The sequence below is a fragment of the Dipodomys spectabilis genome, unplaced genomic scaffold, assembly GCF_019054845.1.
Source record: "Dipodomys spectabilis isolate Male_0828 unplaced genomic scaffold, ASM1905484v1 ptg000079l, whole genome shotgun sequence".
Classification (NCBI taxonomy): domain Eukaryota; kingdom Metazoa; phylum Chordata; class Mammalia; order Rodentia; family Heteromyidae; genus Dipodomys; species Dipodomys spectabilis.
In genome coordinates, this window is record NW_024870756.1 from 1,291,376 (window position 1) to 1,310,039 (window position 18,664).

General features: G+C 41.0%; 1 protein-coding gene across 4 annotated transcripts in view; it reads right to left on the minus strand.

Annotated features, from left to right (window-relative positions):
* Aak1 (AP2 associated kinase 1) overlaps nucleotides 1-18,664 on the minus strand; it is a 175,211-nt gene that overhangs the window by 56,854 nt on the left and 99,693 nt on the right. For all 4 annotated transcript variants that reach the window (XM_042683071.1, XM_042683068.1, XM_042683070.1 and 1 more), the window contains exons 4-5: nucleotides 16,531-16,639; nucleotides 14,382-14,524 (exon numbers count right to left, since the gene is read on the minus strand). In XM_042683071.1, coding sequence (XP_042539005.1) covers nucleotides 14,382-14,524; nucleotides 16,531-16,639 — 252 coding nt within the window. The remainder of the gene's footprint in view (nucleotides 1-14,381; nucleotides 14,525-16,530; nucleotides 16,640-18,664) is intronic.

Genomic DNA, 18,664 nt, shown 5'->3' on the forward strand with positions numbered 1-18,664 from the left:
GCATTGAGCAAAAGAGCTCAGGGACAGAGCCCCACAGTAGATTAAAAAATGAACTATAAACGTACATAATATTATGTGTGTGCGCATATGCATGTATGATTGTGTGCATCCACTATACACACTTCTTCTGTAAGAAGAAAGATAGGAGCCACAAAATACTACTACTCCTTGTTCTTTTAAAATTATCTGGTCAATTAAAACATTGTTGTTTCCTATGCTTATTTCTAAATTTTCTTTGAATTCTTCTATAAATGAAATCATATACAATTTTAGTATGAATCTGCTAATTCCAATGATCTGTTAGTGTGCTATAAATGCAGTTTATTAAGTACACTGTGGATACTGTGTTGTTCTAAAGTGTTTTATTGTTTGTTGTTACCTTACATTTCTTCAGTTGTAGTTAGAATTTGAGGCACAGGTTTCAAGTGGACTGTTGTGTGACACAGCACTGGGAGTACGGGGGTTGTACTTGGGAGCACTATCAACCTAAAATCACTTTATTCTAAAACTGTGGCCTTGGGATCAGCCACAGAGGCAGAAAACACGACTATGAACTTAAGCAGATATGTTCTTATAATACAGAAGGCTTAACTACAGATTTATGTCTTAAGAATGATTGGGACAGCTGGGCACCAGTGGCCCACACCTATAATCCGAGCTACTCAGGAGGCTGAGATCTGAGGATCATAGTTCAAAGCTGGCGTAGGCAGGAAAGTCCATGAGATTCTTATCTTCAATAAACCACTAGAAGACCAGAACTGGCACTGTGGCTTAAGTGGTAGAGCACTCGTTTTGAGCTGAAGAGCACAAAGTGCTCAAGCCCAGAGTTCAAACCCCACAACCTGGCTCCCTCCCCCCCAAAAAAGAATGATCGGGACAGATTTGTTCCCCTGAAATAAGGCTGAGGCAGTTGAAAATTTCTACCAATTATAGCTTTGTAAAAAGCTCACCTGGGATTTACATTGAATTCTACAAGGCCTTCAAAGCAGAACTCCCACTAATACTCCTCCAATACTACCAAACTCTTTCTATGAAGCCATCATAACCCTCATCCCAAAACCAGGCAGGGACTCATCAAAGAAAGAGAACTATAGACCCATTTCTTTGATGAACATTGATGCAAAACTTCTCAACAAAATTTTGGCCAATCAATTTCAACAACTCATCAAAACAATCATACACCACGATCAAACATGATTCATTTCAGGGATGCAAAGCTGGTTCAATATACACAAATCAATGAATATAATTCATCACATCAACAAGAGCAAGGATAAGAACCATATGACTATCTCAATAGATGCAAAAAAAGCATTTGACACAATACAACACCCCTTTATGATGAAGGCTCTGGAAAAACTAGGAATCCATTGAACATTCCTCAATACAATAAATGCTGTGTATGACAAAAATACAGCCCGCATTATACTTCATGACGAAAAGCTAAAGCCATTTCCTCTAAATTCAGGAATGAGACAAGGATGTCTACTCTCTCCACTTCTCTTTAATTTAGTATTAGAATGCCTAGCTACAGCAATAGACAAGATGCAAACATAAAGGAGATCCAAATAGGGAAAGATGAAGTAAAACTCTCCCTCTTTGCAGATGACATGATCTTGTATTTAAAGAACCCCATGGACTTCACTCCCAAGTAACTTGAGCTGATTCGAAACTTTGGCAAAGTAGCAGAGTATAAAATTAGCCCTCAAAAATCAATGGCTTTTCTGTACGCCAATAACAAGAACAGCACAGCTGAAATGAGGAAAGCAACTCCTTTGTAATAGCCCCATAAAAAATGAAATACCTAGGAGTTAAATGAAGAAGTGAAAGGCCTCTATGATGAAAACTTTAAAAACCTGAAAAAGGAAATTAAAGCAGAACTTAGGAAGTGGAAAAACCTCCCATGCTCCTGGTTTGGGAGGATTAACATCATGAAAATGGCAATACTTACTGCCAAAGGCTATCTACAAATTCAATGCAATACCCATCAATATCCCAACCTCATTCTTCAAGGAAATAGAAGAAACAACCCAAAAGTTCATATGGAACAATAAAACACCCCAAATAGCAAAAACAATCCTTGGCAGAAAGAACAGTGCTGGAGGAATATCAATACCAAATTTCAAACTCTACTACAAAGCAGCTTGGTACTGGCACAAAAACAGACCTGAGGACTAATGGAATAGAACTGAAGACCCAGAAATAAACCCACAGACCTATAGACAGGTACCTAATCTTCGATAAGGGAGCTAAAAAAACATAGAATGGAAGAAAGACAGCCTCTTCAGTAAATGGTGCTAGTAAAACTGGTTAAACACCTGTAGAAAACTAAAGCTAGATCCTTATATATCACCCTATACCAGAATCAACTACACCTTGTTGATTGAGCATGACTACTGAATATTATGTAATAAAAAGCATTGATCATAAAAAAAGAATCAACTACAAAAAAATGGATCAAAGACCTTGGAGTCAAAGCAGATACCCTGAAAACATTATAGGAAGGAATAGGAGAAATCCTAGGGCTCCTTGGCCCAGGCCAAAATTTTCTTAATAAAGACCCAAAAACACAACAAATCAAAGAAAGGTTGGACAAATGGGATTGCATGAAACTGCAGAGCTTCTGCAAGGCAAGGGACATAACTAGCAAGATCAATAGAAATCAGAGAACTGGGAGAAGATCTTCACTAGCCATATAACCAACGGTCTCATATCTAAAATACACTTACAACTCAAAAAATTAAATCCTCCAAAAACAAATCCTCAAAGAAACAACCGCCCGATTAATAAGTGGACTAAAGACTTAAAGAGAGACTTGATAAGAAATGTACTCATTATCAAGCAGAAAAGGTCAGATAACTTGATGTTAGGGAAATGAACCGTAAGATATGTATTCAAATGTTTTTTTCTTTCATGCGATTGTTTCTAACACATTTATAAGATTATTTCTTTGTTGCTTTGAATGTCCTCTCCCACAGTATAACCCCTGCTTTCACTGTATTTGATACCAGTATAATTTGTGGAGGGGAAAGGAAAAAACGAATAGTTTAAATAGGGATTCAAGTGGACCCATTGCAACAATGAGATGTACAAGTTGTTATGTCTGTACAGTATTTTCACAGTAAAAAAAAAAAAAAAAAAGAATGGCCATTAGACACATGTAGAAATGCTCAACTTCTCTAGCCATAAAAGAAATGCAACCGGGCACGGGTGGCTCATGCCTGTAATCCTAGTTACTCAGGAGGCTGAGATCTGAGGATTATGGTTCAAAGTCAGCCCAGTCATATGTATATATCTTTTGACCTTTTCTACTTGTCCCAACATATACTAGTTATTGCAAATAAGGGAAACCATCTTGGGCCTGGCTTAACTCACTTAATATAATTTTTTCCAAGTCTTTCCATTTCTTAACAAATGGGGTGGTATCATTCTTTCTGATGGAGGCATAGAATCCCATTGTATATATATATACCACATTTTTTTGATCCTTTCATCTACTGAGGGGCATCTGGGTTGGTTCCATATCTTTGCTATGAAATATTGCTGCAATAAACATAGTTGTGCTGGTAGCTTTAGTATGGTATTGTTTGTGATCATTTGGGTAAATGCCCAAAGTGGGATTGCTGGGTCATAGGGAAGCTCTATGTGGAGTCTTTTGAGGAACCTCCATACTACTTTCCAAAGTGGTTGAACAAGTTTACACTCCCACCAACAATGTGGTAGGGTTCCCTTTTGGCCAAGTCCCCTCCAGCATCTGTTGTTATTAGAGTCTTTGATTATAGCCATTCTAACTGGGGTGAGGTGGAATCTCAATGTTGTTTTGATTTCTTCATGTGTCTATTGGCCATTCTTATTTCCTCTTCAGAGAAGTTTCTCTTTAAGCCTTTAGCCCACTTATTTATCTAGCGGGCAGTTGTTTCTTTGAGAATTTGTTGTTGGGGGATTTAATTTTTTTTTTGGGGGGGGGTCCGGTCATGGGGCCTGAACTCTGGGCCTGGGAGCTGTCCCTCAGCTCTTCAGCTCAAGGCTAGCCCTCTACCACTTGAACCACAGCGCCACTTCCGGCTTTTTTCTTTTTGCTTATGTGGTGCTGAGGAATCAAACCCAGGGCCTCATGCATGCAAGGCAAGCGCTCTACCACTGAGCCACCTTCCCAGCCCCAGGGGATTTAATTTTTTGAGTTCCAAGCTATATACATATGACCAGATAAGATGAAGTTAAGTGAAATGAACCCCAAGATAGGGCCACAAGTGGTTTTTTCTTTCTTGCTATTGTTTCTAACATATTTATAAGGTACCATGTGGTTTTTTTGTTGTTATTGTTGTTGCTTTGTATGTCCCTCCCCCAATTGTATAACCCTTGTTTTCACTCTATTTGATGTTGGTATAATTTGGGGAGGGGAAGGGAAAAAACAAAATGTTTAAATAGGGATACAGGTTGAGCCATTGCAACAATGAGATGTACAAGACACTATGTTGAAAAAACAAACTTTACAATTGAGGCAGGGGGGAGTGTAGTTGTGGAGGTGGAGGTGGGAGGGTGGGAGGGAAGGGATGGTAGGGGAAAAACAAAGGAGGAGGTAACAATGCTCTATAGGAAATGTACTCATTTCCTTACTCATATAACTGTAACCCCTCTGTACAGTATTTTTACAATAAAAAAGACTGTTAAGCTAAATGAATTCCAAGATAGGGACACAAGAGGTTTTATCTTTGTTGCTGTTGTTTTTAATGCACATGTAACGTACTATGTGATTTTTTTTGATTCATTTGTATGTCCTTTCCCCCATGGTATAACCCCTGTTTTTACTGTATTTGGTTCCAGTGCCCTGCATCTTGTATATATTTTTCTAATTTGTGTAGGGGAAGGGAAATAACAAAATGCTGAAATAAGGATACAGGTTGACTCATTGTAGCAATGAGATGTAGAAAACTCTATGTTGAAAACGAACTTTAAAACTTGGAGAGGGGGGTTGGGAGAAGTTGAGGAGGTGGGGAGGGAAGGGATGATAGGGGAAAAACAAAGGAGGGGGTAACAATGCTCTACGTGAAATGTACTCATTACCTTACTCATGTAATTGTAACCCCTCTGTACAGTATCTTTACAATAAAAAATACATTTAATAAAAAAAAGCTCATCTGTTTAATCTATTCACATAAGAGAAAAAAGTCAAGCTATGTTGAACATGTATTTATTTTGAGCCTAAAATAATTCCAACCAAGTAACATTATGCTTTGAATCTAGTTTAGAGTTAAAAATAGCCACCATTTAATGTGCATTTATATAGATTATTTCAATCAATCTTCAGAACATTATTGTGACCCCCCCTCCCCCCACATCTTGCAGATAGAGAAAATGAGGCCCAGGGTGATTAAATAACTTGCTAAATGTCACACAGCTTAGCTTACGTTTAAACAGCAGAGTCAGGAAGTGAACCTAAGCAATTTAACTCCAGACAATGACAGTTACATTTCTGCTGGGGCAGGAAGCAACTCAGAGCTACACAATTATCAAAACCTGCATCCCCACCTTCCTACTATGGCAGGGGTTGTGATTACTTTAAGCTTGGTCAATGCATTGGAATGAATTTACAGGTTTTCATTGTTTTTTTTTTTTTTTTGTCGGTTGTGGGGCTTGAACTCTGGGCCTGGACGCTGTCCCTCAGCTCTTCAGCTCAAGGCGAGCGCTCTACCACTTGAACTACAGCGCCACTTCTGGTTTTCTGGTGGTTTATTGGAGATAGGAGTCTCACAGTCTTTCCTGCCCCGGCTGGCTTTGAACCGCGATCCTCAGATCTCAGCCTCCTGAGTAGCTAGGATTACAGGCGTGAGCCACCAGCGCCCGGCTTCTTTCATTGTTTATACTCATAAATGTCCCTATAATAGAAATCTAGTCAATGAGGAGCCAAGGATCTAAACACTGTTAAGCACTGCTTATAAATTTCTCCTTTTGTCAAATTGCTCATACTCCAATATCAAATCCCAACTATTCTTCAAAACCTTGTACTAACTAGAACTCTTTTTTTTGGGGTGGAGAGGTCCAGTCGTAGGGCCTGAACTCTGGGCCTGGGTGCTGTCCCTCAGCTCTTCAGCTCAAGGCTAGCACTCTACCACTTGAGCCACAGCCCACTTCCGGCTTTTTTTTTCCTGCTTATGTGGTGCTGAGGAATCATACCCAGGGCCTCAAGCATGCAAGGCAAGCGCTCTACCACTGAGCCACTTTCCCAGCCCACTAACTAGAACTCTTTAATAATAAAATTATCCATGCCTTGGCCATAGCTCAAAGTAAGTTTCAAAGCTTGAGTTCAACCCCAGGATTTTTAGTAAATAAATACTTTTTTAAAAAGAAAGAAAGAAAAAAAAAAGAACCCACTACTTTCTTTGACTACCATACAAAAATGTACTGAATTTACTGTTGATAGGAAGGGGTCAGGAGGGCCTTCAGACTCACTGTTTACACATCCTATAATCTATGTGTTGTGGTTCAGATATGATATATCCTCTAAAAGATTTACTCATGAAAGGCTTAGTCCCTGATTGGTGGATCCCATCTTTGAGAGGTCAGTGGGATCATGAGGACGCTGACTTTATCAATGGAGGTGGGCCTTTGGAGGAGGTGGGTCACTGGGGCAAGCTCCTGAAAGCTTGCCTTGAGTTTGTCTCCTCTGCTGTGTGCCTTACACGGTGAAAGTCTGCCTCACCCTAGGCCCAAAGCAATGGACTCAGTCAACATCAAAACTGTGAACCAAGCCGGGCGCTGGTGGCTCAGGCCTGTAATCCTAGCTACTCAGGAGGCTGAGATCTGAGGATCACGGTTCAAAGCCAGCCCGGGCAGGAGAGACCATGAGACTCCTATCTCCAATAAACCACCAGAAAACCGGAAGTGGCGCTGTAGCTCAAGTGGTAGAGCGCTCGCCTTGAGCTGAAGAGCTGAGGGACAGTACCCAGGCCCAGAGTTCAAGCCCCACAACTGACAAAAAAAAAAAAAAAAAACTGTGAACCAAAATAAACTTTCCCTTTTAAAAATTATTTCTCAGTTATCTGTCACAGCAATGAAAAGTCTGACTAATATGCTGCATCTTATTTTCTCCAGAAGAGTTGAACAGAGATCGAATGGCAATGGCCTAAAATGTTTATTATCTAGCTCTCTGTAGAAAAAGTATGCCAACTTGTTTTTCTGGACTAATCACTTATAACCTCTTAGAATTCTTTCTCCTATGGGTATGTAATTTGACTTCTTACATATTGCTGTTTGTCTTCCTAAATACAGTACAAATCCTTTGGAGCTCAGGCTACCCTGAACCAGGATCCATCTATTCATGCCTTTGAGGGGAGGGCAAAATAATAAGCCTATATATCACCCACAGCATCTATTTCAGTATCTTACACGTACCAAGGGCCTTCCACATTGCTGATGAAATGATTTACTCAGCATCAATCACCAAGATGATCCTCCTCGCCTCAAGCATTATACAGGGCTTATGTGAAGCCACACATGTGTCAGCTTCTACACTGCGAATGCTTGAATGTACATCTAGAACTCTGAAAAGTTAATTCACAGGAAAGCATAAACAAGGTAGCTGGCAACCAGAATCACTGCTTGGGGAAAGAGGAGAACTAAGCACATAGAGGACAGAATAAAAACAAGGCACATTACTGGCCTGATAAAAACAGTAATCCCTGTGCTTGAGACTCTGCACATTCACTGGGAGGATCAGACAAGATTATGAAGGTGAAATCAGTTGGCAGCAGCTGCCTTAGTGACCGCTGCATTTTCTACCCTCTCTCAGTGTTTTCTGTGGTTTGTAGCTCTTCTGAAAACCCCCAGAGCCTAGTTGGTCACAACTGCTGCCCTCCATCATGACCATCACCCAGAACACTTGACACCAAATATGGTGTGTGGTAACAACACAGAACATGGAGAGCAGATCACGCCCCCAATTTTTTTTTCTGCAGGAACCCCTACTGAGTTTTAAACTTATAGCCGCATGCTTGTTAGTTAGGCATACTACATGAGCCATGTCTTTCAGGTTTTCCTTATTTTGGGGAACTTTTTCTTAGGCTAATCTGGACCATGATCTGTCATCGATTCATGCTTTCCACATGGTTGAGACTATAGGCACAAAACATCACACCCAGCTATTGGCTGAAAAGGAAAAAGGGGTCTTCTTGCCTTGGTTAACCTCAAACTCCAATCTTCTTGATTTCTGCACCCCCTGCCACAGCCCTGGGAGATGGGATTATAGGCATGAGCCACTGCTCCTGAGCCTGAATGCTATTTTTGATGCTTAACCTTGGCCAAATTCTGAAGCCTCTTTTGGCTTGTTTCTCATTTGCAGAATAAAGTTGCAAAAACTCTAGCCAGGCATGGTCCCACACCTACTGTGCTACTTGCAAGGCAGAAATCAGGAAGATTGTCCTTTTAAAGCAGCCTAAGCAAAAAGTTAATGAGCAACTATCTCAACAAATTAGCTGGATGTGATGGTTAATGCCCAGCTACACAGGAAGTATAAGAGGAGATCTCTGTGTGAGGTCAACTGTGCAAAACAAAACAAATACAAAGGCCTATATGAAAAGTAAATAAAGCAAAAATGGCTGGGGCATGGCTCAAATGGGAAAGTGCCTGCCTAGTAAGCACAAGACCCTGAGTTTAGCCCCTGTAGCATGAAAAAAAAAATCAAACTGTAAATCATTCACCTATGAAAGAAATATGTTTAAATTCCTACTACATGTTGTAGAATGAAAAGTTCATTCTCTGTAGAGCCTGTAGTCCAGCTGTGGGTAAGAAGAAAGTAATTATAATCAGGTTGGGAAGGTGGCTTAGTGGTAGAGTGCTTGTCTTTGCATGCATGAGGCCCTGGGTTCTATTCCTCAGTACCATATAAGTAGAAAAAGCCAGAAGTGGAGCTATGGCTCAAGTGGTAGCGTGCTAGCCTTGAGCTGAACAGCTGAGGGACAGCGCCCAGGCCCAGAGTTCAGGCCGCAAGACTGACAAAAAAAAAAAAAAATAATAATTATAATCATCTAGTAGTGACAAGAGCTATAAAAAGATTCTAGCAGGTTAAATATATGTAAGTGAAAGGGATACCACTTTCAATAGTACAGTCAGGGAGGGGAGCAGAGATTTGAATGAGGAAGGAGCAGCTACAGAGGAAAAGCAGTAGAGCTGAGAATTGTCAGCACCTTGGCCTTGAGATGGGCATGTGCTGGAATGTGCTGGAGGTCTTTGAGGCATGGAGGCAAGCCAGTATGGCTTGCCCAGCACTGTCCTCAGCATTGGTACTGCAAAAGAAGCTGAATATGTGGACAGAACATATTATAGACCAGGTCTGGCAATGCTATGGGATGAGACAGTGTAAAGCCTTGCAGGAAGTAAAGGACGTTGATAAATAAAACAAATCACAGGAACAAAGTATAGAGGAAAGAATGATACTATTACTAATTATGGTATTAGCAGCTCATAAATAGCCCAACAATGTCCCGTGTACTTTTACAGTAGCTAATGTGATCATTACAAAATCCTACTGTTCCCCTTAGTAGATAAGAGAGGCAAGAGAAGTAAGCCTACCCAGTGACCCCCCCCCCCACACACACACCCTGCCCTGCTAAGGCACATTTGCAGTGAATGAGCATGGCAGCTCAAACTGTGAAGGAGGTGAAGAAGGGGGGAGCAAAAGTGAAAGGGAAGACTGAAAGTGGACCAAGGAAAGTACTCTTCCACTTGAGCAAAGCCTCCAGTATAGACTCTTGCTGGGTATTTTGGAAATGGAGTCTAGTGAACTTTTCTGCCTGGGCTGGTTTGGAACTCTAATCCTCTGGACCTCAATCTATTAAGTACCTAGGATTACAAGTGTGCCCCACCAGAACCTAGTACTAGGCACTAGGTCAGCACCAGTCACCAGGACTGGGTCTAAAGGTACAGCTAACAGAGATGGAAAGGAAAAAAGGAAGACAGGATGTTAAGACAGAAAGTAAAGGATCAAGGAGGTAGAAAACTGGTATTCACAGCCATTTTCTGAAAACTTTTGAGAGTGTGCACAGTGATTTGATTTTAGCAAAGCTCCAAACAGATGGATATAAGCCTTAGGCTGGTTACCATTGCTTACAACAGCTTGAATATCTCAGCTCTTTGAGTGCAATGCTACTGACCTTATCAGCTTAAGCTCAGCCTACTAGGTTGTCACTCCCGAACATTGCTCATAGCCATAGCTAAAAGGCCTAGAAAGCTCCCTTCTACTGACCAAACAGGCACAGCAGTGAAGCATTTCAGAGAATTTATTACCACTGAAAAACTTAAAGGGTTAGATGAATGCAGGCTTTCCAACCTGTGTTTCTAAAACTGGAACAAGTATCTTTATGATATCATTTCATGAGATCAAAATCACCAAGGTGACACCTATGACTATACCTTTAAGCCTTAACCCTTTTGTCTCCTTTCCTAAGTGCAATAAGTAATACAACAAAACAAAACCAAAAGCCTGGGGATGGTAGTAAAGAGCCTTGATCTTTGTTCTGGTTGATCACCTACATAGCTAAGTAGGACAGCCACAGTCTTTCTAGCTGGTTTAAAGTGACCTTCTCAGATCTATCCCCCATGATCTGCAATAATGACTTTTAATCTTTCATCAGGTGAATAAAAAGTGAGGGTAATAACTAAAGGGTTACAATAATGTGTTTGAGGAGAGAACATCATAGAATAGTACTCTGTCATGGTTATTTTTAGAATATAAGCTAAGGATAGAAACAACTTTTAGCTCCTATCCTACATGGAATTGCAGAGAAAGACCACACACATGGTAAATAGGAAGGGCAAAAGGAGCCCTGTGAATGAGCTGATCCCACACAGTGACCCTGGATCACCAGCTGTACTGCAGACCTGTCTATGCCCTACCTGAGTCCCACTGATTTCTAAGCATGGTGCTATCTTCTTGCAGGTAGACATCATGCTCTCCCAGAAACACCCAGCACTTTCCCTAGCCAATAGGAGCATCTTAGCTCTGGCTACCAGGACTGTGGTCACTGGTCCTAGCAGTGACATGGAGATCAATATGGCCAAGGCTCGGTGATACAATGACAGAGCAGGAAAGCAGGTACATGGGGACTTTTCCCTCAGACCCTGGGAAACTAGGGTGCAGCAGGCAGATGCTACTGCCACAGCATACTATTAGTAGAAATGAACAAAAAGGAAACACACAAATGAAAGCACCAAGAGTGACTGTTTGGGGGAGTTTTAGAAAGCTTCAATCAAAACAACAGACTCCAAACAACAATCATAAGTGCTTCTCAGTGACAATTTCAGTTCAGGCCTCCTTCCACAGTCATGTTCACACTATATCCCAGGCACAGAAAGGGGAACACAGACAGCCTCCCAAACCACCAACAGGCAAACCGCAGCATGCCTGACAGTGCTTCAGTATCGACAAAAACACAACGGCAGAACCCAGCACTGTGGGCCTACACTGTGCAACTCCTCCAAAATGTGAAGAATGGAGTCTGAGGCTCTTGGCTCATGTCAGTGCCCTGACCTCTGCTTTCAGTTAAACACCTTGCCAACTGCTAAGGAAAAGGATTCTGAAGCCTTGCTGCCTTCACCCTCCACTGATTTACTCTGTAACTCCACGTAATGCACTGAGCTCTGTACCTCAGGGTTCCTTCCCAAGTGGTGCTGATCAACACCTTCCAGCTATACCACTGCCACACCAAGGAACATGGCTGTTCTGTAAGAAAACACAAACTGGGTACTCATCTTTGGCAGGAAGGATATGATCATAATCTAGACTTCATTTAATCCAACAAATGTTTTTAAAAAAGTTAAAATAAGGACTTTATTTATAAGCATAGAAATAGTGGTCCAGGGGCTGGGAAGGTGGCTCAGTGGTAGAGTGCTTGCCCTGCATGCTGAGGCCCTGGGTTCAATTCCTCAGCACCACATAAGCAAAAAGAAAAAAGCTGGAAGTGATGTTGTGGCTCAAGTGGTAGAGTGCTAGCCTTGAGCTGAAGAGCTGAGGGACAGCGCCCAGGCCCAGAGTTCAGGCCCCACGACCGGATCCCCCCCAAAAAAAGAAAAAGAAAAAGAAATAGTGGTCCAGGCCTAGTGGTGCCTGCCTATAATCATAGTACACAGGAGGCAGAGGTATGAGGATCATAGTATGAGGCCATCTTGAGGGTGGGCTGAGATAAGGACTTATCTCAAAAACAAGCTGGATTACCCGCAGTGTTACACACTAGTCCTAGTTAGGTAGGAAGCAGAGGTATAGGGATCATGGTGTAGGAAAAAAGCATGAGACCCTGTCTTAAAAATAGTTAAAACAAAACAGGGTTAGAAGTATAGTTCAAGTGGTTAAAGCACTTGCCTAGAAAACATGAGGCTGGGGGCTGGGAAGGTGGCTCAGTGGTAGAGCGCTTGCCTTGCATGCATGAGGCCCTAGGTTCCATTCCTCAGCCCCATATAAGCAAAAAAGAAAAAAGCCGGAAGTGGCGCTGTGACTCAAGTGGTAGAGTGTTAGCCTTGAGCTGAAGAGCTGAGGGACAGCGCCCAGGCCCACAGTTCAGGCCCTACGACGGGACCTCCAAAAAAAAAACATGAGGCTGAGTTCAAACCCTAGTACCACTGAAAATAAACAAAGAAGCATAAGAATACTCTAAAAGCTCTACTTCCTCCCAGATATTTGCTATGCGAGAATGTGCCTTGAGATTGACACAATACATCCTACCAAAGCAGCCCCTGTTATTTCTATTTTTATAGGAAACTGAAGCTCAAAGAGGCTAAGTGGAAAAATAAGCCAAGGAACCTGGGAAAGGTTGTGGGAAAAACTTGCTGCTTCAGAGGTCCCGACAGTCTCAAAGGAGCCAAAGGCAATAGGGAGAGTAAGACAGAGTCAGGAAAGTATCCTTTTGCACTTGGCATTATGGAGGAAGCTGCCTCTGCCTACTGTCATCTCTCCTAGCACTTAAAATTCTGTTGGTATCATGTGTACATTCTCTCTCTCTCACACACACAGACACATACTCTCTCTCTCACTTACACACACTTGTATAGAATTGGAGTGAAAACATGAACTCTCACATGATATCATGAAATATCACACTGCAGCCCATAAATATGTACAACTAATTGCAGGTAAAAATAGTATTAAGACTATTAAATTAAGTCCAATTGACATGGAAGGGGAGGATGGGATTACAGAGAGGTCCAGGATCACAAGGGTCATAGCCACACTTCTTCATTTCTGTGTCCTTCACAAACTCTTCGCCAAGGGAGGCAGCAGGTATAAGTCAGGTCTTTAAATACTGGTACTACTTCCTATTTAAAAATGCATATGTGGGGTTGGAGTCCTGGCTCAGCTGGTAGTGCTCTAGCCAATGAGCGAAAGCATCAGCTACCAAGTTCAAGTCCTGGTCTCAGACAGAAGAAAAAAAGAAAAAATATCACGTATTACAGTTTGGATCTGGAAAATCCCCCAAAGGTCCATGTGCTAAAGGTTTTTCAGCACTTTGGTGCTACTGGTGGGGTGGGTGGAACCTTGAAAAGTTTGGGCCTCTTGGGAGTCTTTAAATTACCGAAGGCAAGCCCTTGAGGATTGTGGGACCTTGGTCTTTTCCTTTCTCTTTATTCTACAATCATACTTCTGCCATGATATGCTGCCCTGCAATAGGCCCAAAAGCAACAGTGTCAACTGACTGTAGTCTGAAGGCACTAAAACTGTGAGCCCAAACAAAACTTTTCTTCTTTATAAGTTGATTATCTTGTGTATTTATTACAGTAATGAAAAGCTAACTAATGTACATGCTAATAAGATTTAACAAAAGACTTTATTTATTGTTAGAGACTAGAAATAAAGTTTCAACCCATATTTAGAGTATTGGCCTTTGGTTACCCTTGCCTGGTCTACAACTGGCCATGTGCCTGCCTTTACCTACCTCCTCATTTCCACATACTTTGCTGTTCCCTTCTGTAGGCAGTGCCCCCGCTCTGCTCTCTGTCTGGAGAAACAGAATATTCTCTGCTCTCTGTTCTTCATTTTTTTTTTCCTCTGACCACACATGTACCACCAGTCCCAGTATCTGACCATATGTTATTTATCACTTTCTAAAACAGGGTTTTGTACTTCATTTCTTTCTGCATCAAGTCTAAGTGAACTTGTGAGTATACCAAGAAAAACAGAACAACATGAATTCAGGCATTTGATAATTTAAACCATTTCTGGCAACTATTTAAATAACAAAATCATCGCCTGAATTCTACTTTTTTCTTTGTATTTTCTCTTCCTAAGTACAATGTAGGCTTAGAATTAGGGACCATCCCTTCTATTTCTTTCTTATCCCTGTAATACCTACACTCCATCTCCAAGAATGATCAGCCAAACTTATGTGGTCTGTTACCTTTAGGTCACGGTGGATAATAGGAGTTTTGCATTGATGCAAGCGGGCAACAGCTTCACAGGTATCACAGAATATTTGAAGTACTTCATTCTCTGTAAAGCCTGTTTGTAGACGCTGGTTCATCAGGTTTACTACTTGACCTCCTGAGAAGGGTATAGAGCACAGGAGAGGTTATGAACAGGCAGACTTGTACCTTAGACCAAGAGAATGAATGGCTGTCAAAGGAGGAGCAAAGATTAAAGTAACAGAGCAGCTCACTAGCTGAGCTAGGCCTAAAACCACAGATATCTAGACACATAGCTTGAGCTTTGCCTTTCTCCAATCCAGTATCTCCTCTGATACATCAAGACAGTTTCTACATTTTTCAAAAGCACTGCAGATGTGAGCTGCCCTCATTATGTCTTCAAGATTAGTAACAGAACTGAGAATATGGTCCTGTTATAGTTGTCTGATTATACTGTCCCCATTGTGTACTCAATGGGGCCATAGCCTCAAACTGCTACATCCTTGACTAAGAATGAAATAACACAATAGACCCAGCAGGCAGGAAGAAGACTATCAGCAGTATAGTCTGTACTTTAGGAAGAGCTTAGTCTTTGGTTTCATTTCTTACTGCTTGGCTGTAGAACTGCTACATCATTTCATCTCCAGAACCAAATGCCTGATGACCACTCTTAAAAAGTATCCAGTTCCTCCTCTTACCTGTTCACTAAACATTGTATTGTCTCAAAAGAACTGAAGAAATAAACTGTCAAATTCAAATTTGGTAGTACCTTACAAAATCAATTTGTTAATACAAAATCTGAGATTACTGTTTAATATAATCTTTTGAGGACTTGGGTGCTGCTCAGAAGTATTGAACCTGCCTAGTATGCAGTAGGTCATGGATTTGGATGCCAGAAATACACACACACACACACACACACATATCACATTTTGGGAATAAGAAACATATAATTTACAAGAAAAAAGTAAAACTAAGGACAATTACAAAACAGTACTAAACAGAAAGGCAATGACCTAGGCTTATAGTTGGCAGCTGCTAAGACCAAAAAAGCCAAACCACCAAACAATGGTTATAGGCAGTACAGTCAACTCTGAACACATTCATGCTACAACACAGACTTCTCAAGATAAATGTTTGAAAATTCAAGCTTTCAACAATTGAACTCCATGGCTAAGAGCACTATCACAAGAATGCAGCCTTATTAGGAATTAGAGCTCCAGGGCAAAGAGTCAAGAGTCATCTCCATTAGACAAAAAAAATGTTGTTTCACATCATAACACAGATGGTAGTGTGAATGGAGAAGAGAAGACAAAAGTAAGGGAAGGAGGAGGCCATACTGCTTCTCTAGTCCATCTGTAATTAGGCCTTTATTATGTGCCTTCATTATTTGTTTTAAAGCAACATGAAGAATACATTCATTCTCATAAAGTCTCTTTTATACACACAACTAAACCTTCTGAAACCCAATAAAATGGAGTTTTGTTTTATGCATCATTTTCAATTGTTTATGTCACATGCTCTTGCTATTACAAGAATAACTAAGAAGGCTGGGAATGTGGCTTAGTAGAGTGCTTGTCTAGCATGCATGAAGCCCTGGGTTCTAGTTCTCAGTGCCACTGTAGGCACATAACAGAAAAAGCCTGAAGTGTGCTTTGAGCAAAAGAAGCTCAGGGACACTGCTGAGGCCCTGAGTTCAAGCCCAAGGACTGGCAAAAAAAAAAAAAAAAAGAGTAACTCAGGAAACAGCAGATTCTCTCTCTCTCTCTCTCTCATCTCTCTGTCAGTTGTGGAGCTTAAACTCAGGCCTGGGTGCTGTCTTTGAGTTCTTTTGCTCAAGGCTAGTGGTCTACCACTTTGAGCCATAGCTCCACTTTGGGTTTTCTGGTGGTTAATTGGAGCTAACAGTCTCTTTTTGCCTGGGCTGGCTTTGAACCATGATCCTCAGATCTTAGCCTCCTGAGTAGCTGTGATTACAGGCATGAGCCACCAGCACCCAGCTCTATATCTTTTTAATTGCTTTGTTTTCCTACCTGTAAAACCAGAACAAGATATTATACTGTGCAATACGTATTAGATAATGTGATCCCCTGCCCATGACAAAGTGCTGGAGAAAGAGTTGAAGGGTATGGTTCATATACCTACCTCTACAGAAGTCCATCAGAATGAGAACTTCCCATACATCACCACTACTCACATTGTTGATACTAGAATCAATGTAACCCACAATGTTCTTGTGTCCTGACAGGTCCCTCTGTGAAAAAGAATTGGGAAACATGTTGTCAGTTACAGACACCCAAAAGGGACAGAATTAACCAGTCAATTCTATTAACACAAGTAATTTAAATACACATAGACAATACCAACAGTGTCAAGGGGTTAAATCTACAAAATAGTTTTCCAATGTTCTCTGATTCATGGACAAATCTCCAGCTGAGTTCCACTGTCTTACTGAATCACAGCACACCCCAGAACCTAAATTCACGTATAAAGTGCACATAGATAAAATGCCTTCTTTCTTGCTGCCTCAGTGCCCCATGCAAGCCAGAAAGCAAACATTTGCATCTGCAGAAATTCTATTGAGGAATTAAGAGAAAAGGGACGGGCTATTTCAATGTGTCAATTTTGATACCACCCCCAACCTCAAACTTGATGCTTTTCCTGATTGTAGAAGAAAAAGTGAATTCAACTTGACTTTTAAGGAGGCCATATTTGTTTTCACACTTTGGAAAATATATAAAAAAGAATAACTACTTTACCAAGTTTTGAGGGGCTATAACAGTATCCAGACTTCAGAATTTTGCTCATAATGAAGCCTTTCAAGCCAATTGGGATGCAGAGGCATCAGCTAGAAGTACATGTAATCTCTTAGAGCTGCTCACAGAATACACTCTTCCAATCAATATTTACTGATAACCTCTAGTTTGTCAGGATCTCACAATCTGATATAGTCTTTTCAAAGACTCTAAAATCATATCTCTGTAATGATGATATTCAAATCCAAGGTCAATTAAGAACTAAGTTGGGAAAAGATCAAGTAAGAAAACTTGGTATTATGATTTTTATTACAAATACAGTAAGATTTTTTAAAAATTATTTTTAGAAATTGCTTTTTGATTTAAAACCCTAGCAGGGGGGATATAAAATATATAGTTGCGTGAAAACTACCATACAAACTTGACAGTGTGGACCATGAGAATGATAGAAGCTACTATTACCCTCATAGGAAATTCAGTTGTTACAAGGGACATCTCTTTCAATCTGAAATTACTAGAGTAAACTCAACAGCATCAAATGAGTGCACTTGAATGCTGAGTCCTAAAGTTTAAAACTTTTGAGCCCTTTCCTATGAATGATGGGTTAAGAATGACTACTGAGGACCTCTTAAAACAAAGACAAAGGTAGAAAGCTAACCATGGAAGTCTCTAGAGACTTATGTAAGAATAGTTTCAGAGGTATAAGTTACACTTGTGCAAGCAACACCAATGAATATAGGTTACATTTCCATAACATCTGTACTTAAGAAAGCAGCAGCACTGAGGGAAGGAACTTTCAAGATGAAGAAACTGAACACTGGAGAGTATAAAAGCCAGAAGAAAGCCTTAAGATACAGAAGGTGATGGAAGTTGATGGAACAGTCTTGTTGGTAAAGGTAGTAATCAAGAGTATTATTAAAAGAATTGACCTCAGGATAATTATTCTCCTGACAAGAAGCAGGCAATGATGGTGAACATATTGAATTAAGGATAAAGAAAAGGGGAATTCAAGAATGGGGGGCATGGTTCAAGTGATACAGCACTAACCTATCAAGTATAAGACCCTGAGTTTAAACCTAAGCACAACAGACAGGGAAGGAGAAAAGAAAGGAGAGAGGAAGAGGGAGGTAGGAAGGATAGGGGAGTGGGAGAGGAAGAGGAGACCGGAAGAAGGACAGGAGAGGGAGAGGGCAGAGAGACAGGGACAAAGACAGGGAGATCAAGTGAGTTCAGATCCATAGTTTCACTTTTGTTAAAGAACAAGGTCTTCACTGGATGCCAGTGACTCATGCCTGTAATCCTAGCTACTCAGGAGGCTGAGATCTGAGGATCATGGTTCAAAGCCAGCCCAGGTGGGAAAGTCCATGAGACTTATCTCCGATAAACCACCAGAAAACCGAAGTGACCCTGTGGCTCAAGTGGTAGAGTGCTAGCCTTGAACTGAAGAGCAGAGGGACAGCGCCCAAGCCAGAGTTCAAGCCCCACAATTGACATAAAAATCAAAAAAAGAACAAGGTCCTTTT